This window comes from Agelaius phoeniceus, chromosome Z (assembly GCF_051311805.1).
Source record: "Agelaius phoeniceus isolate bAgePho1 chromosome Z, bAgePho1.hap1, whole genome shotgun sequence".
In the NCBI taxonomy this organism is placed as follows: Eukaryota; Metazoa; Chordata; class Aves; order Passeriformes; family Icteridae; genus Agelaius; species Agelaius phoeniceus.
The window spans coordinates 63186591-63212643 of NC_135303.1; the positions used below are offsets into that span (position 1 = coordinate 63186591).

General features: G+C 36.2%; 1 protein-coding gene across 21 annotated transcripts in view; it reads left to right on the plus strand.

Annotated features, from left to right (window-relative positions):
• MPDZ (multiple PDZ domain crumbs cell polarity complex component) overlaps nt 1-26053 on the plus strand; it is a 94741-nt gene that overhangs the window by 12198 nt on the left and 56490 nt on the right. For 19 of the 21 annotated variants that reach the window (XM_077172346.1, XM_077172347.1, XM_077172345.1 and 16 more), the window contains 13 exons: nt 4988-5209; nt 6193-6332; nt 8150-8363; nt 10494-10622; nt 11857-12060; nt 14737-14851; nt 17161-17249; nt 18899-19094; nt 20401-20499; nt 22410-22489; nt 23188-23334; nt 24541-24708; nt 25674-25859. In XM_077172346.1, coding sequence (XP_077028461.1) covers nt 4988-5209; nt 6193-6332; nt 8150-8363; nt 10494-10622; nt 11857-12060; nt 14737-14851; nt 17161-17249; nt 18899-19094; nt 20401-20499; nt 22410-22489; nt 23188-23334; nt 24541-24708; nt 25674-25859 — 1989 coding nt within the window. The remainder of the gene's footprint in view (nt 1-4987; nt 5210-6192; nt 6333-8149; nt 8364-10493; nt 10623-11856; nt 12061-14736; nt 14852-17160; nt 17250-18898; nt 19095-20400; nt 20500-22409; nt 22490-23187; nt 23335-24540; nt 24709-25673; nt 25860-26053) is intronic. The other 2 variants (XM_077172349.1, XM_077172362.1) reach the window with 1 other exon arrangement.

Sequence of the window (26053 nt, forward strand, 5' to 3'; positions counted from 1 at the left end):
TGGACAACTAGAGATTTTTAGTTCATGTTTTGAGCCCCTCTTGGCAACAATACTGTTTGTGCTTTTAAATGAAGTGATAACAAGAAATGCTAATTTGGTATCTACTTCATCTGTTCTGCGGATGGAGCCATAAAGGTGCAGCCAGCAGAGTGGTGCTGGTGCCAATTCCTGTTCCTGGCAGCTCAGGGCCCTTTCCTGCTGTTGTGCATGTTCTCTGGCTTGTGCTTCCTCCCTTCCAGTGTGATTGCAGTTGCAGCTGGCCTTCTTGCTACTCAGGAATCTTGAAATCAGTCTCGTGCTTCTTGGGGTGTCCAGGGTTGCTGCTCAGTGGCTGCAGTGCAGAAATACTGAAAATTTCTTTTTGTTGAATAAGTTGAGACCTAGAGATGTTGAGGACATTGCTTTAAGTTTTGATACAGTACAGATATGGCTTGTGTTGCTTTTTTGTTAAAGTATTTTGAGCTACTGCCTGTAAGCACTACTTGATTGTATTCTCTGTCTGTGTGACTAAAACATATATTTTGTCATAATAAGTGGTATTTATGATTTTTTCTTTTTATCTTATGCAATTTTTGTCCATGATGGAAATGTTTATACCAGCAGAGAAAGCCAATCAAGGAAAAACAGCATAAGCAAGCTTATAAAAAAAGGAGTAATGTCTCATTCCGTAATTATACAATCAAGGGGCTATAAAGCTACTTTTTAATGGAATTATGGTATTTTGCAAAAGTAGTGCAATTTGTAAGTTAAGAAAAATATTTCATTTTAAGATTTGCGCTTGAGGTTTATTGCTCCCCCTGGAATGACCTATACTGCTGTGGTTAGCAAGAATACATAGCAGTTGCTCTCTAGTTTTTTGTGCTATAAGCCTGGATTTCGTGGGGCATGTGGAAGAGAGTGGTCATCACATTTCTGCTTATAAATATGTCTTGGAATTCTGAACTTCTACATTAAGAACTACCGTAAATATCACTATAAATGTTTTTATAGTTTTTAAGGTGTAACCATGTCTGTTTCAGAAGAGGAGATGTGAAATGTGAGGTTTTTGCACAGACATACAGAAAACTTTATTCTGTTAACAGTTTAACTTTTTTTTTAGTTTAATTGTTTCTTGGAGTTTTTGAGGTCAGATGAAATTTTATGTGAGGTTGGCTTCATGCACTAAGTACATTCTCCATTAAATATGAGCTGTGTTTGTTTGAAAAGGGTGTAATGAAAATGAGATGTTGCTGTCAGTTATAATTGATGTGACTGTGTTCAATACTGTGTTGTAACTGTGCTGTTGTACTGAAATTTTGAGGAGAAGGTTTTAAAGTTCTAGTTAACCTAGTCTGAACTGGAAGGTTATTTTTTCCTTTTCCTGCAATATATATAGTATGCAAGACTTCCTTTCAGTGGTATTTTAACCATTGTGCAAATAAATATAATCCAGTTTTTTTCAGAATAGTGGAGTTGTTACTTCATTATGTGTATTAGAAAAACAAGAACAGCTTCCATCTTTTGCTTCGAAAGACAATGGGAAAAGTCAGTCTATTCCTGTATGTCTATATACTCAGAAAAGTATGGAGAAAGGATGAACTTTCAAGTGGAGGAAATAACCACTGTATTTGCCAGTTTGAACAGGACTTGGTCAGTGAAAACATAAAATGTAGAAACTAAAAAAATTAATTGGCCTGTAGCTACTTCTGTTTCAGCATGAGAATGTGCAAATTCTCTACCAGGGAGAAATCCAGAATTCCCTAAGGACTTTGCCTTACCTTTTTTGAAAAAGTCCTTCAAACTTGAATAGAGAAAAGCACGGTGGACAGATGTTCAGGTGGAAGTTGAATTGCCCATCATGACTACTCTGCTCTTAGAACACTGCAAACAGTGCAATGAGCTGCCTAAAGCAATCAATCCACTGTTCAGTAGTACTAGGAGAACATACTTAAATCATAGTACAAGTTTGAGTGGTACAAGTAGTATTTTGGATTCAGATTAAGCATGTAATACTAGTCATAACAGCAATGTGTCATACTCTAAAACCTTTTATTTTTGATGTGTAGTTCCATTTGTTCTTTGGTGATTATAGATACAGAGAGTCTTTTATGGTATACTAGAGAAAAACAGTATCATAATGCAAACACCATTTATAACATCCATACTATTTTAAAACTGACATAATTTTGTTTACTGTGGTTTGATGTAGATTTTTATGCATGATTTTTCTAGTGCAACTTGCTCCCTACACATTTGTGTGTAAAGAAGTACTTTAGATACATGAGGAACATAGGCTTTTTATGCCAAGAGAGGTTTTGCAAACTGGGACTGTCTCTGCATTAGCAGTCTGAAACATTGTGTGGTGTCGTGGAATAAATTCAAAGCAGGGGGCTCTCAGCTACAGTCAATTTCTGTGACATAAAATTCTGTTTCTCTCCTTTTTGGCCAGTGTGGCTTGTGTTTTGTAAAGTAGAAGGTGCTCTAGCTTTCTGTACATTTCAAATTTTGCTTTTAGCATTATTACAGAATTTTCCCTCTTTTGTCTGAGAAACTGACTATACACTCTACTCAAAGTGGGGAATTCGCGCACAGTTGGGTTTTATAAGGCTATCAGTAATACCAATGACTTTCTACTTTTGCCACCCTGAAATGTGAAACATCCAGAAGCTCCTGGATGAAGGAGTCCCCAGGACAGAATAATGCAGTTAGAATGGTGCTAAATGAAATTGCAGACATTTAATGTATTTTTCTCTAGGTGTAATCATACTGATTGAAGTCAATACCATGCTCAGCTGCTGAGCCTGGCTCACTTAGTTTGAAGTTACCACTCCAAAAGCTGCACCAAAATAGTTTAGTGAGCCCTCACTAATGGACATTGGATAAAGTTGGTAGTTTTTACTCGTACTGTTCTGTTCTTTGTTTAGGCTAACTTTGCTGGCTTTGCCAGAGCAGGTGGTTAGTTCTCTAGGGACTGCTTTGACCAAGAGTGCTCTGAGGATGGTAACTTACATCAGAATGGGTAACATTGTTTTCTGCAATGACCACTGCGATTTAGAAAGAGAACTTGAATCTAAGACTTACTAACATTTGTGATACCAGACCTGTATACTATGGCCTTTAGGTGCACGTGAAAGGTAGTTCAGGTGTGTATCTCATATACTCTTAGGCTGTTTCGTATGAATGGTTAATTGCCATAATTTTAGATACTCCTAAGGTTAATGATTTCACCAATTACCATTTTTTGTGGGAAGAAGCATAGCAACAGCCTCTATAAGAAGATTTGAAGATGGAGGAGAATAAGAAATAAAGCACATAATTGACCAAGTTCAGCTATACAGCTTTATACATTGAAATGGACAACATTGTGAAGGTGGAAGTGAATTAACCTATTATATGGCCTTATGCGGATAAGAAACACAAGTATGTCATAGACTTCACTAGTTTCAAATCCATTCATATAATGTAAGGGGAAGTCTTGTATTCTCAAAAGGGTAGAATTTGATTATGTCTCTGCGTTTTGTTATGTGTAATGAACTGTGAAACAAGGCTTATCTATCTGTGCATTACAAGCTTTCCAACACAAATGTATGCGGTCAAAGAAAGTGCATATGTGTACATTTTAGGCGTTACAATTTGTTTGAAACATAACCCAAATGATTCCTCACAAGTATGGATAAAGAACATAATTGTTGGGATATAAAAATCCCTGCGTTCAAACATCAAATTTTCTTCTTTACAGTTTTTTTAGGTCAGAGCAGACTTAGAAATGCTAATGAAAACTTTTCTTTTTAATGCTGACTTGTGGTATTTTTTCTTTAACTTGAGGGCCTTCCCAGCCATATAAGTTGTTCAACAAATTATGTTTGTTTTATTGCATTTTCCTAAAACACTCAGATGAGATGGAATTGTATGATGGAGAACAATATTGACCTTTTAATAGCTGGACTGTTGGAGAACTGATATGATAAACCCAATGGATGTAACATGCTTGAACAATTGAGACTGGTGCAGTAGATATTTCAGAATATATTTACTGTTTTGAAATTTTTATTGGTACTTGAAGTATAAAATATGACTTTAAGGAAGGGGAACCTTAGGTTTCTGTACTGTGATGCAGAATGCTAGAAAGTGTGCATTGTCAAACTATGAAAAGTATTTGAAGTTGCAATAATAGTTAGTATGCCAGGCCAGTAGGAACCAAATTTATCTGGAGTAAAGCAGTACCAATTGAAAGTCAACAGGCATGTGGGACAAAAGACAAATTAGGGTTTCTGCTTTACCTGAGCTTTATATCACCAGCAGCTATTAGATTAGTTGGCACATATCTGCTGGGAAGAGGTGATTTACTATGGCTGTGCAAAACAGTTTTTTTTCTTTTCTGTTCTGAGAAAAGTGGCTGTAAAGTCTGTGTAAGTGTATGATTGTGACTTACAGATCAGCCTGGTGGTTTCAGACTTGTTCACTAATCTTGTATTTAATCCTAGCTCATGCAGATAGTAACATTGGTAGGTATAGTACATAGTGATGCAGAGACCCTGACCAGTGAAATTTGTTCTCTATGTAGCTGTGTGATTTACTTATTTTTTCATCAATTTGTGCATGCTTCTTTTTAAAATTGTAAAACAACTGATAACATTTTTTGTTTTGTTTTTTGGGGTTTTTTTCCTTAAATACTGATGTTGTAGAAAACCTTTGTTCTTGTTTACCTCTAGCATAGTGATGGAGTACTTCAAGATGCTATGGTGATGGGAACAAATGAATTTTAGACAGAGTATGGAAAATAATTTTAAGTTACTCTAATCAATTTGTTTTGTACTTGTAGTGTGCAACTCAGTTATACTCAATTGGGTATAAATATTGAAGGTAATTTTTCTCCTTAAAATGTCTGTTTAAAATTGCAAATTGGAATTTCAAGTACTTCTGATGGGCAGTTGGCTTATGATAATGTCCTTACCTAAGGAGGTTTATGCTGTGTCTATAAATCCGTGTTGCCTTCAATCTTTTACAGGTAAATATTACTCCTTCCATACATTCCAGTGGTGAATTCCCTCAGCTTCTCCATCATGGTGTAAACATGGGGTCCTTGCCACTTAATGAGTCATATTTGTTGGCTCAGCAGAATGGCAACCCAGCTAATGTGTTAGAAACATCAATGAGATCCATTACTCCTCAGATTAATGGCAAATTCTCTAGTGATGACTTCGAGCAGCTGATCAGAAACATGTCCCAGGTAACCCTATCATATAATAACTACAAAATATGGATTACTGATTATATGAAGATTAAGATACATGTGTATTTATTTAAAAGCAATTGAGTTACTGTACAAACCACAATACCATTTATGTATAAATAAAAGTAACCTTTTAGTTTGAAAAACAATTAGTAAATGAGAAAGCAGTTGAAAAACTAGCCCTGACATAGTCACTCCTAAGCTGTCCTTACCTGAGCAGTGTGTGTATTACAGATCAGCATGCCATTATTTTTTCATGCTCATTATAGAGCTGCTGCTCTGTGCATGAGGGAGGTACTTTGTCAGAGCATGCTCTTGTATGCATAATTAATGAAATCTATCTGTTTCTTGGAAATAAAATGGAAAATTTTGACCTTGCTGTGTGCTGTTCTCTAATCTTACTACTTTCCTGTAGTAGGCAGAAATGGTGCACGAGTCCCTTCAGTGGCTGGAGCTGGGAAAGCCCAAGCATATTTTCTAGGATTTCTCTATTTAATCTGTAAGAGAGCAGGATAGGAGAAGTCTAGTGGTGTTCAGGAGGGCCTTTTTGCATAGTCCAAGTTTTTTTCATCTTTCTGAAATTCATCTGTTTCTGGTTTTGCTTGAAAGTTGTCCTGTATCCTCTAAAATAGATATACATACATATATATATATATATATTATTCAGTCACTACTAAACCAAAACTTTGTATATTTATCTTTTTTCCCTGATTTCCTCTTCTGGGCTGTAATAATATTTATTTCTCAAACATTTTCTGTATGATAGCAAGAAATTGGAAAGGAACAACTGTGTTTCAGTTATTAGCTTGTATGGTTTTGCCCAGCTGTAGTTGTCATTAATTAGTGACAACTTATTTGTTTCAAAAATTAATTTCCAAGTTGTTTGCCACGTTTATTATTGCTGCTTTTCAACATTTTTAACCTTTGTTCATTTTTAACCTTTTAACATTTGTACCCTTTTTTTAACTTCTGCTAAACAGGGTCGTCTTGTTGAGATAATTGACCTTATTAAACCTCTAAGTGGTGGTCTGGGCTTCAGTGTTGTGGGACTCAAGAGTGAAAACAGGGGAGAACTAGGAATATTTGTGCAAGAAATCCAGGAGGGAAGTGTGGCACATAGGTAATATTACTACTGAATATTTTACTATACCAAGTGTGTATATGACACTGCAGTTCAGTTGTGTTACTACTGTTATTTTTATTATTTTGTTATTTTTTACCTTCTGGTACAAGGACATGTTTACATGTTTCTCTCTTCATATTCTGAGCATCATCACACATGTGAAATTACTTGCCACAATTGATGTGATGTTGAAACAGTCATCGTATGAACTGTTCTTAATTTACAGAAATTACAGATGACTTTCTCTGCGGTTTTAAATAGGGAAAAAGAGGAAGCTACTGTTCTGTGTCATGCCTTTTAAAGTAGAAATACGTATTTTGCCATCGTTGAATGCACTGAAGAACAATTTGATGCAAAAAAGTCAGCTGTATCTGGCAGTGTTATTTGTTAGGTAGAGTCCCATAGAGCAGGTGTGAAACCCAGATTTGAGGTCAGGCAAGTCTTGCCCTAAAGTCAGGGATATTCACAGAGATACTCAGCTGATATTACGGAAGCTCAGTAATAATGGCTTGCTGAAATTATGCTTCAGACTTAAACTCAGATTCCACAGCTAATGTTGAGAGAACTGCCGAGGCAGCACACAAACTCAAAGGTAAATGGCAGCAGCACTGGTTCACTGCAGACTAGTAAAGTGTGTCACTGGTCCAAGCTGCTTTGTGGTGTACTCTGTGTCCACTCTGTTGTGTGGAGAGCCTGAGTCATGTTGGTGCTGTTTCTCACTGTGCTTTAGGGAGATATTTTTGGATTATTTGTGATCTGAATATTCACTGTAAGTCTAAAAAGAACATGGGCAAGAGAGACAAGAACATGGTATACAGACTTAATTGTAGTTAATCAGGTACAAAATGTGGCTTGCTTTATACCCTACAATATTTTTTAGTCTCCCCAATTTCCACTTTCTCTTTTTGTTTTCTTTTCTTTTGGTTTAGGCGAGGTGGCTTTTTTTTGTTTGTTTTTTTGGGTTTTTTTTCTGTTTGCTTGTTTCTTCAAGTTGAAGCTAAATAGTTTTTCCCTACCTTGGTGCTCTACCTGGGTTTCTTGAGTGTGGGTGCTCACAAAGGGTGTTGTAATAGAGATTCTTGTTTTCCTTGCTGCCCTTTTTTAATCAAAGCATTGCCACTTTGGGATGCAAAGAAGTAGTGGAAGAAAGAGAGGGTAATGTAGGCTTCATTCATTTCCTTTGGAGTAGATGTGAGGAAGGACTCAGTATGTGATTTTACAGTGATGCTTTCTTTGTCAGAAAGCGATGAGGTTTTTTAAATTTTTCAGGGCTTTCGTTTGGTTTCTTTCTTTGTCCTTTTTTTTTTCCCTTCTCCTCCCCCCCCCCCCCCCCCCCGCCTTGTTTTTCAGCAAAACAAAATTTGTTTCTGTAACATAGTGATGAAAGGATGAAAGTGTGTTCCACTCCATGGTTTGATGAATATTTAGAATGGGTGCACTGAACAAAGTGGAGCACTTGGTCTGTAAAGCAAGATGCTCAAAGTCTAGGATAAACATAAGTTCCCAGGCTGTGGTTGGGAGCAACTGAGATTAATATACTTAGTCTCGCATGGGAGTTCAGGGAGAGAAAGCTGGCTAGGGGGTAGTCACCAGGGGAAAGTAGCAGTGGGATTAGCTTCAAAGGGAGCCATCACCAGGATGCCACATCAGCTCCTTTCAGCAGCACTGCAGGGGGGGATTAAAAAAGTGAGGGGAATTGAGACCAGGTTATTAAAAATCCTGTAAAGTTGTCAAAATACTGAAAATTCTGTGGCAATGCTTCCTTGATTTTTCTTTTTTGTTTATTTTGTCATCTGTTTACACCTGTGTGACAGAGATGGAAAGCTGAAGGAAGCAGATCAAATCCTTGCTATTAACGGACAAGCTCTTGATCAGACAATTACACATCAACAGGCTATCAGCATTTTGCAGAAGGCAAAAGATAATGTCCAGCTAGTTGTGGCTAGAGGCACTTTTCCTCAGATCATCAGTCCTGTAGTTTCCCGGTCTCCATCTGCTGCTAGCACAGTTTCAGCCCATTCCAACCCGGTGAGTATAGCTCAAATATCTGTGTATTCAGTTCTGGATGTGCATGTACTTACTGCATATAGTCTTTTGAGTAATTTTTTGTAACTTGAATGTACATTCTTCACAATTCTTGAGGTTTTTCTTCTGTTTATCTTTATTGTACCTTTTCCCTTTAAAGACTAGAAAATATTGTGGCTTGCTGGGGGAAAAATCTTCATCTTGGATGTATTCCCTGCTTCCATCTGCCAAATTATCTGTATCCACCAGTGCAAATGCAGCATGTTTACCTTACTTGATGAAGCTTTATTTTGAGGTTGCACTAAACAGGATATTTTTTTCTTTGCATTCTGCTTAAGCAAACAATTTTTCGAGGCTTTGTAATCTGATCTGCACCACCAGCTGGATGGGTGCTTTTGTGTTTGTTTCTCTGTTGTCTGTTAGCATGGGAGCTCCAGTGAAATTACAAGATGTGCTTAAGGACTCCCTAAAAAGCAGCTCTACTACAATTCCTTTCTTATGAGAGCTTTTGCACATCTACGTGTAGACAGCACAGTTCAGAAACATGGTGATATCAGGCTGATATTAACTGTACTTTCTCTTCCTCTTACCTCACTCATGTAATGGATTGTCCTGGGATGAAACCGCCTATATTCAATTTTTTTATATTCAAGTTCAGTCTTCTGTGGCCCTTCTTTAAGGGAGTCAATTACCAGAAGTGTAGAGAGCAATCATTCTGGAAAAAGGAACTGTTTTTTTAATCATTAGTATAACGATTAAAAAATAATTATATTTATTATTATTATTATTATTATTATTATTATTATTATTATTATTATTATTATTATTATTATTATTATTATTATAGTTTATTTTTATTATTTTTATTATTTTTATTTTTATTTATTAATGATTATTTATATAATCATTATATATATATCATTATATTATTCCTTTAGTGGAGGAATGTCAGAAATGTTCTTTATATCTGTGTACAGGAGGGCAGCTGACTGACCTAACTTTTCCTGCCAGCACGTAGGGGAAGCTTGTTCTTTTCCAGTATTGCTGTGACAAAATTGTTATCCATGTGATTGCCTCTGTATTCGCTGAACAGCTTCCCTTGAATGAAAAGATGTTTCTTACAAACATTCCATAGCTGCTTCTGGTTTGTTTAGTGTACCTTTCCCAGTTTTCATGTTCTCTTTGCTTTCAAATGCAACATACTAGGAGCCATTCTCTTTCCTTCTGGCTTTGCTTTATTGTACTGGCTTTATGTTAACACTGGATTTCCAAACAGGTACCACGGGGCTTTGAGTTTGCAATACCTTGATTATTCAAAAAAAAGCTTATTTTAAGATTATACCTGGTGTAGCACCAGCTGTGGTTTTAAATTTCAGACGAGTTTACTGTGGAAGTTCTTGTTCAGAAGAAAGAGTACCATGAGCTTCCAGCTGTCCCTTCAAGGAGTGCCCCATGCGAGTGAGATAGGATTTGCCTTTCTTTCAGAGCAGTTTTGCCCCTTTCAGAACACAGTCTGCCATCAGAATGACTTCATTCTCATGCTGTTGCCATCAGACAACCCAGAAGAATACTACATGGGGCATTTCTGTTACTACCTGCCTCACAATATTTGGTTCTGCTTTCAGACTTAGAAGTACTGAATTGGGATTTTGGTTTTTCTTTTGCTTTGTTGTAATGGCTGATGTGAACATGCCTGAAGAACAGACCTGAAAATTTTAATTTCCAGTCCTGTGTGGTTTTCTAGAAGCATATTTACTGACTGCAAAGGGGCATGAAGGTGGGCAGCGCTAGGCTGCTGCCTGTATTCATTCAATGAGTTCTTGGAAGTTCTGACTCATTATTCAACTCTGGTTTGTATCAGAGAAGTTCCACCTGTTATAGAATTAGTAATTTACTGATTAAATATTATGTAATATCACACCTAATAGTAATTTTTGAAAAGGTATTATATGTAAATCTTCTTCCAACTTTCCATTATTAAAAACATACTCAAGAAATACGAGACAATATGCTGCAAATTCCTATATGCATATGAATAGTTTGACTTGATAATCTTAAAGGCCTTTTTACACCTGAACAATTCTATGATGCTATGTTTTTAATCATTTGCAAGCTTTTATTTATTCCTTTTAGGTTCACTGGCAGCATGTGGAGACCATAGAGCTGGTCAATGATGGCTCAGGTCTGGGATTTGGGATAGTGGGAGGAAAGTCAACTGGCGTGATTGTTAAAACCATCCTTCCAGGAGGGGTGGCCGATCAGGTAAGTTCAACCTACCTCTCTGTTACTGTTCAGTAAGGTGTGAAATTACTCATTGCTTTTATGATCAGACCAAATAGTAGTAGCTTTTATCCAAATAAATGAAAAAAAAGAAACAGTAATTATGGAAAATTTTCCTCTGTAAAGGTGTCTTTAATGCAGGAGTCTGCATTTGAATGTTAAAGATGAATTAGGTTCTAAATTACATTTTCAAATCTAGTAACATTATACACATTGTGTGGATTTACAGTCTTAATTCTTTCACGAGTGTACTTTCACGAGTGTATGAGTTTGTAATCAGGGGTGGTAAGGATTCCAAAGATTGACTTTCTGTGTCCTAAGAGCATCTGCTTTTCTCTGCTGAGCTTACTGAAATTTGGAGCAGGTATGTGGCTTCATGTGTCTTCTTCAAGACACGGGCTCTGCTCTTGCCTGAAGGGGTCATGTGAATTGAATTTGGTTTTCACACCTCATTTCAAGCTTGTTCATTGGACAGGTACCTTTGGCTGCATTTATGATGGTCAAGGATTGGGTAGGCACAGAGACTGGTCAGTCTTCCAACAATAGTAGTAGTGGCCTGATAACAGGGCCTGGAGAGGCATGGACAGCATTTACTGCTGTCCTCTTTCCCCTGAACAGGTAGATAGGTTTCTTTTACAAACCTGTCTTTTTAACACTCGTCATATGTCCTAAATTCATATGAAGCTTTTTTATTAATTAAAGGTTAATCAGTAAGAGACTAAACCAGTGTGAATCAGTTTAGATAGCTGGATCACAGGAAGAGAGAAATGAATTTTATTTTGAAGTCATGGTTAATCCTGTTACTACTAGTAGTAGCTTTTTAGTATCAGTGCAAACCTTAATATGCATTTCTATTCTGTTTTTTGGATGTGTGCTTGAAAATGGAACCCAAAGTTCTGCAATCTACATGCAGTTGTTAAATACCAGTAGGAGCTGGTAACTGTAGCACATTTTTTGTAGCTAAGCACATTTTTTTCTCTGTGCTTGGGTGATGTCTTGAAAAAGGATCTCCTGGATATCTCTGGGGAAATTCCTAATAAAACTTGTGTGCCATTAGGCAGCCTTCTTTTCTTCTCCACGTTATCAGGATATTGACTTGGCATCCAAAAAAAGTCACCTGATTCATATGTCATAAGTGACTAAAGCTATGTGCTATTTTTCTAGTTGAATAGTACATGGGAGAAATGGCATTTTTTCGTCAATATTTTTCCTTCAGCATGGAAGACTGTGTAGTGGAGATCACATCTTGAAAATTGGTGATACAGACCTAGCTGGAATGAGCAGTGAGCAGGTGGCACAAGTTCTCAGGCAGTGTGGAAATAGAGTGAAATTGGTAATTGCAAGAGGTCCTGTTGAGGAACCCCTTCTACCCGCAGTTCCTCCAGGAACACCAGTACCCACCTCTACACCAGAGAAACAGGTAAGCAACAGTGAACATATGTAACCCATTGCAAACTTCCTTTCTTTTTAACTGCTCTTTGAATGTTTTTTGTATTAATTTTGTATCTGTTCTCAGAAGCTAGGATTTTCTTCTCAGTAGTGCAATTCTGGGAGAATTTAAATGTAATGAGTCCACAGTGCAAGGAACTGTATTCTTGAAGACTTCTGGGATTAAGGTTTAGGACTTCAATAAGTATAATCTGATTAACAACTTGTTCTGAGTTGCTTGTAAGGGTATGTTATTACATTGGGACAACTGAAGCAACGCAGTCTTTTCTTCAGGACTGAGCTAGTTGAGTCTTTAGCATTTCTCTGTCTGCCTTTTTTCTGTATAATTTCATCTGTTCATCAGAACTTTTCTCCCTGTGCCAAGCAGCACACAGATGCTAATCCTTTCGTACATCACCTGTCACTGCTCATTTGCTAGATATTTTCTAAAAAAAGTAAGCCAGCTGCTCCCCTTACTCCCCTGCTGATGATTGTACTTTGTATCTTTACTCCTCTACAAGTGTCAGCCACTTAAAAAATGCTGTAAATATTATCATGACTTGTCAGCTCAAAACCTCTACAAAACTGGTAATTTGCATGTTTGTAACAAAGTCTGGTTTCATGGGATTTAGAAACAGTACTGTTTTGCCACATACTGCTATGGCCAGATACATTGAAATGTAAATATATCAAGTAAATTAATGAGAGAAGAAAAGGTTTGTTGTTTTTGAGCCTATCCTTATATAGAATTTTTTGTTTTACTTTTTCCTGTTGTTTTTCTGGACATTTTCTTCCGTTCCAATGTAGATTTGAGTCAAGTCACATATGAAGAGAAGTCCTTGCAATTTATGCATGGATATTATGTAACAATTTAGATGGTGTTACCATCATTTTGTCTCTGTCCATTGTAGTGATATCTGTGAAAAATTAACATATATTCATCCCCTATTTTGTGGCTATAAGGCAAAGACAGTTAATTTTAACATGGAGATTTCTGAGCCTTAAAGATAAGAAAGAAACTAGTACTTTTGTGTCTTTACAGCTCAGAGATATAAAATCTTCCTGCATTTTAGATAGAGATTAGTATTTAACACTAGTATTACTTGTCTGAAATGCATCTCTCAAAATAAAAGCTGAATTTGATAATTTAATCTGTGCATTATTTCTGCAGTATTTGCCTTTTTGAGGTTACATGATGCAGTGTTTGAAGATGTATCTGCAGCTGCAGAATATATGCAATTTCGAGTACTGACAAAATAGCAAAGGGGCACAATTTGAGGTTTTTGCCACCTTCCCAATTTCCATACTTTTCAAAACCTTTTTCCTGGTACTTCTTTCCTGGCAGGAGGCAGGCTATTTTTAAGCTGTTCCTGCCTACACAAAGTCACGTTCTTGGAATGAGCACCCCTGTTAGCAGTCATGCAAACTCATTGATTTGGGTCTGGAGTAAAGATGATGATTCAAACAGCTTGATTTTTAGTTTCTTCCTATCAGGTGCGATGTAGGTGAAGTCTTCATGATGCTCTTAAAACTATTATTGGGACCAGAATGGCTTTGCAAAATGGGCACTTCTTGTCATGTTACCTGCAGATGTCTATCTTATATAAATTCAGGAGGCTATAAGAATTGGATCTTTTTTTAGTGGCACTACTTGTGGCCAAAATAATTAATCATCAATGAGAGGGATGATTAATACATTAGAAATTTTTTTTTTTCTTGCGTTCAATTTGGTTTCTGGTGGAGTCGCTTGGATAAAGAGCTCAAGTCAGATTCTGTTGGGAAGTAGCATCATAGCTCTCCTGAAACCTTTTTTGGTGCATACTTACCTAGTCAAACTGGCTTTAGTTAATATCTGCCTGGTTGCCATATTGTCACTTAAAAAAAAATTAGCTACTATTTGGCATGCAGAAGGGGCAGAATAAAAACTTCTAATACAAATCCCCACTGTTAAAATAGGATTTTAATATGTATTCCACTTTCATTAACAACAAGTAATTAAATAGACACAAAATCCATTGGTACTGAAATTCAGAGAGTTATAGCAGCTATTAATGAAGATTGTAATTATTTAGCTAGCTGGAAATATAATTGTTATATGCTAAAATGAAATTTTTAAGCCTTTCAAAAGCAAAAAATACAATTGCCTGACTAGTGATAGCTTTTAGCATATTTTAAATTTGCAAGTTTTAAAAAGACACCTATAGTTAATGAACAGAAATTTATACAAGTAGAATAGAAAATACAATTTGGGGTTTTTTTTTCCTCTTTTTAATAACACAGCAGTCTAAAGCTAGTTCTGAGGAGATCCCAGAAAATCAGCAAGCTACATATTCATATACATATATATGTAACTTGCAGTACAAGAAATGAATTGTTCAATTTGTGCAAATTTTACGAATCTTTTATCCATTAAATAATGATTTGATAGGTTGAAGGTAATATCCCAGAGTAGTGGGGTGAAGGAGGACATGGGCTGACCTGCATTGCTTTACTGTGAGGAATGTTACCTACTTCTTGTTTGACAGATGAACAGCAAATAAGAACAGAAACAAATTTCATACTTCCTTTTTTGTGGTTTTATCTTAATCTTATGTGTTACTGACATTAAAGAATGTGGTGAATCTTTAAAGAAAAAGAGCTTCCTTTCTAATCCCCTTTTTCTTTTTAGGATGATGCTTCTGTTGATAGCTGTGAGGATGGGGAGAAATTCAATGTTGAACTCACTAAAAACAACCAGGGTTTAGGAATAACTATTGCTGGTTACATTGGGGACAAGACATCAGGTAATTGTTGATTCCTGCACTTTATTATGCATTCTATTGCATACTATGGTATATGTGCATCAAAGACTTAATTTTGATATAACTTCTCTTAAAAGAACCCTTAACCATTTAAAATCTATTTGAAATTTGAAAAGGAGAAAGAATGGTTTTCATTTTTTAAAAAGGATGTTCAGAATAAAAGCAATTGTTATTATTAAAAAATCCCACCTCAGTATTTTTAAATGTCTTTTTATCTTCACTTTTGGCTAAACTCATAGTTGTGTGGTTTTGAAAAGCAATGGTAAAATAGTTTGAGCCCTTTCTGTTAGAAGTAGCCTTCTTACAGGGCAACACAGTAGCATTCTGAGTAGTTTTTAGAGATTGTTATTAATTTTTAAACAATGTCCATAATGCTACTTGCACATCACAAATTCTTTACTGACTTCTGGATGTAATAACTGTTTCTTCATCTGTGTGCTATGGCAGACAATAAATAAGTTTATTTAAAGAAATAAATGCAGAAATGTTCATGGACAGTTGCTTATTTTTACTTCATAATTTCCACTACATTTTTCACAAAAATAATCCAGATCTCTCTTAGGCTTCTTTAGGGGAAATTGGCAAATTCAGTAATGCTAGGAAGGGATGTCTTTTGAACGTGTCATAAAGCTTCTCAAAGAGCTGTTGCTTTGATTTGTATATTGTTTGAAAAATGTATGGATTATGGTACATTCCATATTTTTGGCAGTTCTAGCTATAATTTTTTGGATCAGAGATAACTGGACTTCCACGGGACCAGACAGAGTTCATGAAAGTCCACTCTTTAGCAGCTTCCAGTTGAATTTCAAAAGACAAATTTAGATGTAGAACATGTATAGATCTGAGAGCACATTTTGACTGATTTAGTATTTGGGTGTCATTGGTCTTCAGTTTGAAATTACTGTGTTGCATGTAGCTATGTTAGAGAATATCCGTGTCTCAGGAACTAGTTAGGTAACTCAATTTTGTGGCATAACAGTTACGGAACAACTTGGCTGTCAGAGAAGGAGTTGTCATGTTATCTTACAGCTGTTACAGGATATAAGAATGCTTGGAAGTTAGGAGGACCAGCTTTGTAATTATGCACAAAGCCTGGGCAAACAAAAACCCACCCCAACCCCCTGCCCGCCCCAAAAAAACCCCAAAACCTGACAGAAATACAGAGACTTCTCAATGAGATGACTTGAATATATATGTAATCTTATTTTTCCTAAGCTGAGTTGAGTCATTAACCCTCCTTCCTTATAACTTTTGTCATATTGAGGGCCATTAAAAAGATAGCTTGAGGTCTGCAAAGGGTGTGACAGCTTTCAAAATATATTTTTTAGTGTATTATGTTCACATCAAGCATATTCATTTAATAGAGTGAGAACATTTATTGAGAAAAAGTAGATGCTGTTAAGATTTCTGATACCAGTGTTACAGGCCTGAGACCATCAGAGTGATTTCATGCCTGTTTACACTGTTATTTCTCCTGATTTAATGTAAGCTGTGCAAAATGTTCATGTAGGAACTCCATATATTTGTATTTTATTGAGCTGTTGAAGTTGTTTCAAAGTAAGTGTGTTTTTCTTGAAATGTTTTCTTTTAGTAAAGTGTCCCTTCTGTAGGTGTCTTCTATGTATTATTTTCCTTTTGATTCAAAAGTAGTCACTAGTTAGTAACTAAAATGTTTTTGATGGGTGTTTTTTTGTTTAATTTTGTTGTTCTGTTTGAGTTTTTAAAACTTTGTGACCTTTTTATTAAATAGTGATAACGGCAGTTAAAAATTGGTTCAAACATAAAGTTGTGTTCCTGTTCATTTATAATTTTATCAATATGGCAATCCAAACATGCATTTTTTTAAGCTGTTATTAGGTACATAGAAAATTCAGAAATTGCTGGATTAGTGTACTCAAGCTGAATTTTCTGTCCAAATCTGGCAAAAGTCAGAAATATGTTTTTTGTCTATGCTGGTTTCAACATTTAGATTAAAGGAAGTTAGAATATTTCTTGTTTTGCATCAAGAATATTTCTTGTTTTGCATCAGGAATTGTGTATTTGGCCTTGTAAGGTTTTGAATTAAATCTGATCCAAAAAATGCAGACAGACAATCTGGCTCATTGTTTAAGATGATAATAATATATATGTTTTTCTTAAATCATTGCCTTCTTTATGATTCCTTTATTATCTTATTTTGGGATTGTTTTTTCTTTTTTATCCCCTTTATTGATTGGTGCCTTTAGTTGCATTATTTAAATTGTTTCTTAATAAATCAGTTAATTTAATTTTCCCTGTTTTTTTCATCCCAGAACCTTCTGGTATCTTTGTGAAAAGCATTACAAAAGGTAGTGCTGTTGAACATGATGGCAGAATCCATGTTGGAGATCAAATTATAGCTGTAAGTAAACGCGGGATGAACTGAGATCGCTTGTCTACAAGACTCTGCTTCTTGATGTTGCAAAGAAAAGCTCATGAAGTACTTGTTTAAAATACTCAGTGGATCAGTGTTGCAGTTCTGAGTCCTTTCCTGACAGAGTATCTCACCACAAGTTTTCTGATTATGCTACCTGCATGTAACTTAAAATTCTTAAAAAAAATCTTGTATGTGAGGCTATATCATTATATATCCTCCTTATCAGTAGGAGGTTGGTAAGTGTGAAATTTCAAAATCTGATTCAAATTGAGCAACTGTTTTCAAAATTATTTTAAGAAGTTATGTTCAAAAGTTTTAGGTGTTCAGAGAAATAAGAACATATTTTCATTTATAAACTCTTGGTTTTGTGGTGGAAATCAGGTCCTGAGTGCAGGGAGTGCATTTTTGTGTCTCTCATATATCTGTCCTTGCATTTGTGTGAAAACAGCTCTAAGAACAGGTTATGGTCTCTCTCCAGAAGTGCCTGCATGTTTGTTTGTGGAAGTACATATATTTTTTGTAATGATTTACATGCTGAATACAAATGGCTAAAATGGATTATTCCGAAGTTTGTTTTCTTTTTCTGCTCCAGCTGCAGAAGGAGAAAACTATTTGAGTGATCTCAGACACTGAAGAATAAAAAATGTTTTTTAAATATGGTTTTAGTGTGGAGGAAAAATTAAATAGTCACACCTTATTTTTAGTTACTTTAGAAGAATTTCAGAGAAGGACAACAAATGACTAAGGGTCCAGGAGATTCATTCTTCATTTAAGAGGACTTAAAATAATGAAGGATGTGTTTTGTGTAGAGAGGCAGAAACAAATACAGGAGTCAGAGAGCATGGTATTGTAAGAAGTATTTGAGACATTTAAGGCACTGTGAGGTAGATGTAGGAATAATAGAACATAATGGAGTTTGCAGGGAGAAGAAGAATAAAACATGGTGGGTGCTAGGTAGGGGTAATGGGATAGAATTAAGAAATATCAAAGTTTTGAATTTCATAAAAAACCCCAAGTTAATGAGATAATAAAATAATTTGAAACAAAGGAGGCAAAATTTTATTCTTTAAACTCTTATAATGATGAACCAGCGATAATGTCTACTTGTTTGCAACAGTGTTCTGTTTCTAAATTGGAATTCATGGTGTTCATTGGTAGACTTCTCTGTATCTAAGTTTACTTGACCTCAGAATGACTGCACTCTGTAGGTCTTTCTGCCCTAGTGGGTCGATGTGTGTCTCCTTGTTTCTTCAGAACTCCTAGCCATGGCTGTGTTGTTTATTCACCCAGTATTATCCCTCAGAGGTAGGGATGGCTGAAGTGGTTGAGTGACAGGCTGTACAATATGCCCTGCACAGCACATGCTATATCCTCTCCCACCTTGCAGAGCAGATCTGCCTGGCTACATCATGGTGGGTGCTCCTCTCCTCTTTGCTGTGGTGCTGGTTGTCACCTAGCTCTGGGCTACTCCAGTGGGTGTGCTTAGCATATCCAACTACATAAAACGGTATAGGTTTTGTTCTTGCCCCTCCACTTGCTTTTTGCTTAGGCTAACAAATGCTTAGAGCTCACTGCATTGTTTTGCCCTGAACTTTTTCTCTGTGGGTGAGCTGAAAAGCTGCTTGATCCTGCAGGTGGATGGAACAAATCTTCAGGGTTTTACTAACCAGCAAGCAGTTGATGTTTTGCGGCACACGGGACAAACGGTTCGGCTCACTTTGATCAGAAGAGGTCTTAAACAGGAAAATCGTATTCCACCCCAGGAAGACTTCAGTGCTCCTGTTGAGCAGGACTTATTATTCCAAACAAGGGATAGTACCACAGCCAAAGGTAATTAAAACTGGCTTTGCTGTTAAGTTGGCTTGAAACATTTTTCTTTTCAATTGCAAACTGTAAGTAAATGGGCCAGATTAATTCTGGTTAGCCATTACAGATGGTAATGGTAGCTGCTGTACATGAGGGTGGAGTTTTGTCTGCAATGGTTTGATTAATCTTTTATATACAGTGGTATTATTTGCTACATTTTCAAAGTGAGTGTTGAATGTTCTTTCCTGCATTGCACTTCTGTCTGAATTGCTTCAAGCCTTTGATCCTGCAAATCTTTGAATGGTAAGAAGGCAGCAAATGTTTTATTCATACTCAGGAGTGAGAGCTGCATTCAAAAGCAATCAGAGAAAGACCCTCCTTGATGAGCATAATCAATCTCATCCCCTTTTACTTTTGCTTGTTACAAGGTAGAGGAATGAGAGGAGTAGCCTGTATTTAAGGGCTGATAGGGTATTGACAATGGATGTGTAAAATGTTCAGATGCCAGAGACCAGTAGTAATTTTGCTGCTGATGACTTGAGACTAGTGCAGCTTTATCTTACATACTCTGCACATATTTAAGTATATGTGCCATGTCTTGAAAGTCACTGTTTGAATGAAAGTTATGTATCTGCACAGGGGCTGGAAGCACAAAATAGCTGCTTGTGTTATAGTTTGATGTCAGTGAAAGTATGTCACAGGTAGTCAACAGAGGCTTAATCTCCATCTTGCACAAGATTTTCAAAGAGCCAGTAGCATCTTACATGTATTTCATCCTCCCACTCCCACCATTAACAAGAGGTATAGGCCAGTGTTCAGGATGCTGTTTCTCCAGCCAACAGGTGTTCAAGACATCTGACAGGTCACAACAGACATAACAGAATTTGGTGGAAGGAGAGGTTTTCTACATATGAAAAGTGTGCCAGCTATACAGCTCTCCAAGGCTGAAGCATTTTTGTTTCCAGTGTCAGCTTTCTGAATTGCACAAAGGAAAAAAAAAAAGAAACAAATACAAGAATGTTAAAGAATGTTATATTTAGATGTATTTTTAGTTAGTCATAGAAATGCAGGTACTGATGGTTGTGGTGGGTTCTTTTGTCAGATTTTTTTGTTGAACTCGCTGGAGAAGGCAATGCATTAACAGAAGACAGTGTCTTTGAAATGTGATGTTTCTTCTGGGCCACACATGCCAGATTCCATTTGCAAAATATGAGTACTCTGAAGTCCAGTGAAGGAGAGAGTTGGTGTCCCAGAGCATACCTGTGAGCTTGATAAGTATTATGACATATAAAATAGCTAAATAGCTGAAAAGATTTCTTCTTTTTTTCAGATAACAATGAAACAGAACAGGGATCCCCATCACTGCCATGCAGTGCCAGTGTGGTAAATATGGGAACTGACGTGAAACAACAGGAAACAGGTTCTCAAGGTTTAATATTTTATTCTGTGAAAATGCCCTTCTGTGTGCTTACACAAAGATCAGGTGTTTTGTGTGTCTTTCCATCTTCTGCAATCTCTGTAGCTGAGGTAGAACTAGAAAGTCAAAGTAGTCATACATTTAATCATGGGCTCTCAATTGTAAGTTTTGTTGGAACAGGACTACTGTATGTGACTGAAAATAATTATATGCTGAAGATATCACATGAAGCAGTCTGCTTTGGCTACTTGCTTAACCCTCTCCTAGTCTAGTTTTGCATATCTCTTAGTCTAGCCTAGGAAAAAAAAATGTTTCTTTCCCATTCCCTGTTATCTTTACAGTTGTCTGCAGCTGTGCAGCTGCATTCCAGCACTTCTGCATCTTCTGATGAATTTCCTTTTCCCAAATTCTTGAGCTTACATTTCATTTAGTATTCTCTGGTAATGTCTGAAATTCAGTCAGTTCTGGTTTACTGATACTCTCCAAATTTTCCCATACTTTTTGTCAAAATTCCTATTTTCTATGTTTTTCCTGCTTGATCTTCTAGAGCACTGTTCAGCATTTTCAGAAGTCCTGTGTGATGATATGCTTTTCAGATTTAGACATAACTTGATGTGTCAACTTGATGTGTAACATTTTTGTGCTTCTGAAGTAAAAGGAGGAACTGAAAAGTTCTGCGATATATATCTTTTCATAACTCATGCTTTCTGATCTTCTTGGATAGCTGACGGACTTTCTTTTTAACTTCCTCCCTTCAGATACTGCTGTGTCTTGGCTTTGGGGAAAGTATTGTCCTCCTTGAATACAATGCAACATCTGACTTTATATTTAGTAATGTCTCTGGGCAATGACTAGACTTAAAACACTGTCTGAGGCTCCTAGTCATTCTTACTAAAATCACTTTGAGATTTTGAGAACTTTGTAATGAAGATTCTTCTCCTTGCTTGTGATAAGCATTCAGATCTGAAGAGTTTATTTTGATACTTACTGTAGACACAGCCTAGACCATGGACCTCGAGTATGTAGGATCCTGTTAAACTTGCTGTGTTTGCTGGCAGCTGTATCTAAATACTGCTTTTTATTGGTTTCTGCCATAGAGGCTCGACAATGTGAATGAAGGGGAAATGAGCAGAAAGAAAGCATTTCTCTGTTTTAAAACCTGCAAATAAACTTTCAGTCAAATTAAGATTTGCCACAGTTTGCTACCTAGCCTGTCACTGTATCACTGTACTTCTCCCGCTTCCTTCCTTTCCAAATTTGTTACTGTTCTTTAGCTATTAAAATAATTTTTTAAAAAAAGCAAAGAACTTGGACTTCTTGCATTCTGTTACTGACCTTTAGGGCTTACTGTTTCAGAAAGGTCTTTCACAGTTGTTCTCATGGTTTTAAAAATAAAAAAAAAAGATCTCCAGATTGTGTTTTTTGGACATTCTCTGTAAAATACAGGGTCTGTCCAAAAGGATCAGTGTACATTTTTAAGCCCTATTTTAGCCGTCCCCCTGAATTAATCTGACCAGCACACATGTAGTCTGATTTAACATAGGGCTTGAATACAACCTTTTCATTTTCATCTTGAAAAATTGCAAATACTTGACTTAACTCTGAGGCTAGTATGTATCTTTTTTCCCAGCCACCAAACTATTTGACTGTTCATGTCTTTCAAAATACACAGTTAGTTTTTCATTGGAATGATTGGAATCTTTTGATTGGAATCTTTATACTGCTTTGCAAGTTTTTGCTGTGGTAACCCCAAGCTTGGTGAGACTAAACATGCCAAATTTTTAGTCATATTTAGGAGAGTTCTGACATCGTGGGAATGATTGTGTCATTGTGCATGTTCCATATACTTTATCAGTTGTAGGAGTTTACTAGGTTTTTTTTTTTTAATTTTTTGTCACAATAATCTTAAATATAAATTTTAGATTTCCAGCTAACTAGTACAGAAGAAGCAGCTGCAAAGATAAAATGGCAGAGGATTATGGGTTCGAATTATGAAATAGTGGTAGGTAAATTTTTGTTTACTCTTGTTAAATATGCATCTCTTTCATCTGTGCATCTATTATCTTGACAACATATGGAGAGAAATATGCTTGTATTGCATTTGTAACTTCATGTATGAAAATTACACATATGCTCCTTAGTATCTTGAGATTATTCTAATTATAGACTTTGAATATAGATATGTATTTTTCTGTATTTTATCAAAACCATAGCAGACTTGTATGATTACTGTGCCCATGACTATTGTTTCACTTATTTTCTAGCTTCAGGAGAATAAATGTATTTAGAGAAAAAATATTTAATGTGAACCTCAAAGCTCACTTCATTAGCTAGGACTTGAACCTTCATTCTCATTCTGCATACTGAGTAAATGATTTCACGTAATGATCTAAATAACGCATAGAACATATACTGTAGATACAGAAGAAAAGTAGTATCTGATTTTAGGAGATCACATGTCACAGATGTAGTGTCTGCAGAACTAGGTATTATTAGATACATTGTTGTCATAAGCAGTTCCCACTCGTGTATTGCAAAGTGGTCGACGAGTCAGTTTTTACCTGACTCCCCATTTTACGTGATAGTACTTCTGGTTTCTCACTTCTGGAATTTTGACCTAATTGCATGTTAATTGAAGTGGAAAGTAACAGATCTGGCTGTAAATATGACAAATGTAACCATTTCTTCATCTTATTTTAGGTGGCTGTGGTTAATAAATTTAGTGAAAGCAGTGGGTTAGGGATAAGCCTTGAAGCTACAGTGGGTCATCATTTTATCAGATCTATCTTACCTGAAGGGCCAGTCGGACGAAGTGGCAAGCTGTTCAGTGGAGATGAACTGCTAGAAGTAAGAATAAGTACTGCTTTTTCTTAGTCTGCATTCAGTAAGGTTTTTGAGCAGTAAGTTTCTTCTCATAGGCTATGACCATGGGAGTGATGTATGCCTAACGGCATGCCAGTTAGTGGTTGAGTAGTCACTTCATATATACTTACATATATTTATGTGAGTACATGTGCTTACATACATACCTTTCTTAGCTGACTTTTCGATAGTCCAAGGTCTCTCGCATAGTCTAAGCTCAGCTGGCCAGTAAGCACCATGCAGCCACTTGCTTACCTACCCTACTCACCCCCAGTCTGCTGGGATGAGGAGGAGAATCAAAAGTAAGACCTTGTAAGTTGAGATAACCGCAGTTTAATAATTGAAACAAAGTAAAGTATAATAATAATATTAGAAATATTAGTAGAAAGGAGAAAAACCTTCAAGTGATGCACAATGGAAGTGTCCACCACCTGCTGATCAATGCCAGAACCTGTCCCTGAGCTCTGATCAGTGCACTTTCCAGTTAATTCCCCAGTTACATACTGGGGACATGACGCTCTTGGGTGTGGAATATCCCTTTGGCCAATTTAGATCACTTATCCCTGCTGTGTTCCTTCATAGCTTTTTTTTTTCCTTTTTTGTACCTCCTCACTGGCAGAGCATGAAACATCAAAAACTCCTTGATTCAGCTTAGCAGCAGCCAAAACACTGGTGTGTTATCTAATCCAAAACTGAATCCAAAACACAGCACTGCACAACTAGTGAGAATAAATTAACCCTATCCCAGCTGAAACCAAGACAGTCACCAAAAAAGAATATGTAGCAAAAGTATTAAGATTTAATAGGATTATCCCAACTCAGTGAATGGACTAAACATCTAATTACTTTTCTAAATTATTCTTTTAGAATTAAGATGTGAATTTGGTTTATATTAATGCAAGAAACATGAAGGTACATTGTATATGGTGTTTGTAGGGCAGTATCATGCAATTTAAAAGACCATACATACATTTAGTTCAATACGTATCTTGGTACTGAGAACCAAATTGAGTAGAAATTAAGGGTTGGAAGTGTCTATTAGCATGGGGATTTTTGTTGCTTTTATTTTACTTTTTTTTAATGAGGTGATTAGTGAGTTGGGGTTGGCTTGGGTTTTTTTTACTCATTTTTGTTATTGTGCTTCAAATGAACACTGTAGTTCTAATCAGTGTGTATTCTTTATTTTTTGAGGTGAATGACATCTCTCTGCTTGGAGAAAACCACAAGGATGTGGTCAGTATCTTGAAAGAGCTGCCTATTAAGGTGACAATGGTGTGCTGTCGTCCAGTAGCTCCACCTGTTACTCAACCAGAAATACTAGAGAGTCTAAGCCTGTCTGAAGTTCAGCTCACAGAAAAGGTATTTTGTCTTTAAACAATCACTGAAAATGACAGTTTCCTTGAGAAAAAAAGAAGATTAAATTCTTCTATATGATTAGAAATATATTTTAATATTTTTTGGAATTGGAGCCAGTCTAATAGGAAACAGCAAATAATGTTTATATGCTATTTTTAGGCCCCCAGAAGATATGAATCCTGGCTGGTCACAGGCAAAATATTCTAGGATGTGGGGCTTTCTCTCTAAGTACTGTACTTCTTGTCCTGTAGGCAAGATATAGGAGTATAGCAAATTGAACTTGGGTTCTTTAGAATCTGAATGTATTTAATCTAGGTTTGAACTTTGCTACCTGGGTTTGCATTGCACATAGCTGTGTTTGCTTTCCTTGACTTACGCTTCTGTCACTTGTAAGTGCACAGCTCTGGGCAGCCTGGTGAACTAAACATGTAGGAATAGCCTAGGGTGTAGTATATAAAGCAATAGCATTTGTATGAAAAGAGAAACAGTTAACTCTGAGTTCTGAGCAAGGCACCAAATTCGGCTTATAGTTTCTAAACTTCTCTATGAAACCAAGTGAAGAAAAGTCTGTGTATGTACATATTTGTTTGTTTTTACTTTTATTAAATATTCTGGCTACTATAGTATGATTACATTTAATGAAGGCATATTTTAAACATAATATTTAATAACATATATTTCCCATATATTTGAATGCATATACTAAAGAAGTTTTTTGAAGATTTTCATTCGACAGAATTTTCTAAATATTTTTGTCGTGAGTAGTTTAATATACTTGCAGCTTGGCTATGAAGGATATGAATTTTGCGTGAGGTTTATCAGTGTTTGTTAAATCTCCTGAGTGCTTGCACTTCTTCTGTGTTTAGAGATATCACTTAGGTTTTATCTTTTTTTTGTAAGCAGGTTTTTGTCTCTAAAGATTCTCAAGTGTTTACATTTTATTGATGAACATTTACTGTTTTTCTCAGGGTCACATAGAGCTTGGATTTGTCGGCTCCTCAAACACAGAGGGAACAACTTTGGAAACAGCTGATAACGGTCAGAGTATGGAAGAGGTGCAAAGCTCGTCTCTGGCAATGTGGGAAACAGAAATACAGCACATTGAGCTGGAGAAAGGGAGTATGGGGCTTGGATTTAGCATATTGGACTATCAGGTAATTTCTGCACTTCTTTGGATGGAGGACAAAATACTTCATATTGTTTGGATCTTGCAGTATGTTCTATGCATTTTAAGGGTCAACATTAATTGAAACCAAGCAATAGAGTAGAACTAATCACAGCTGATAGGCATTCCAGTAATTATATTCCATATTTGTCTCATTGTATTAAGACTACAGTTTCGAATGAT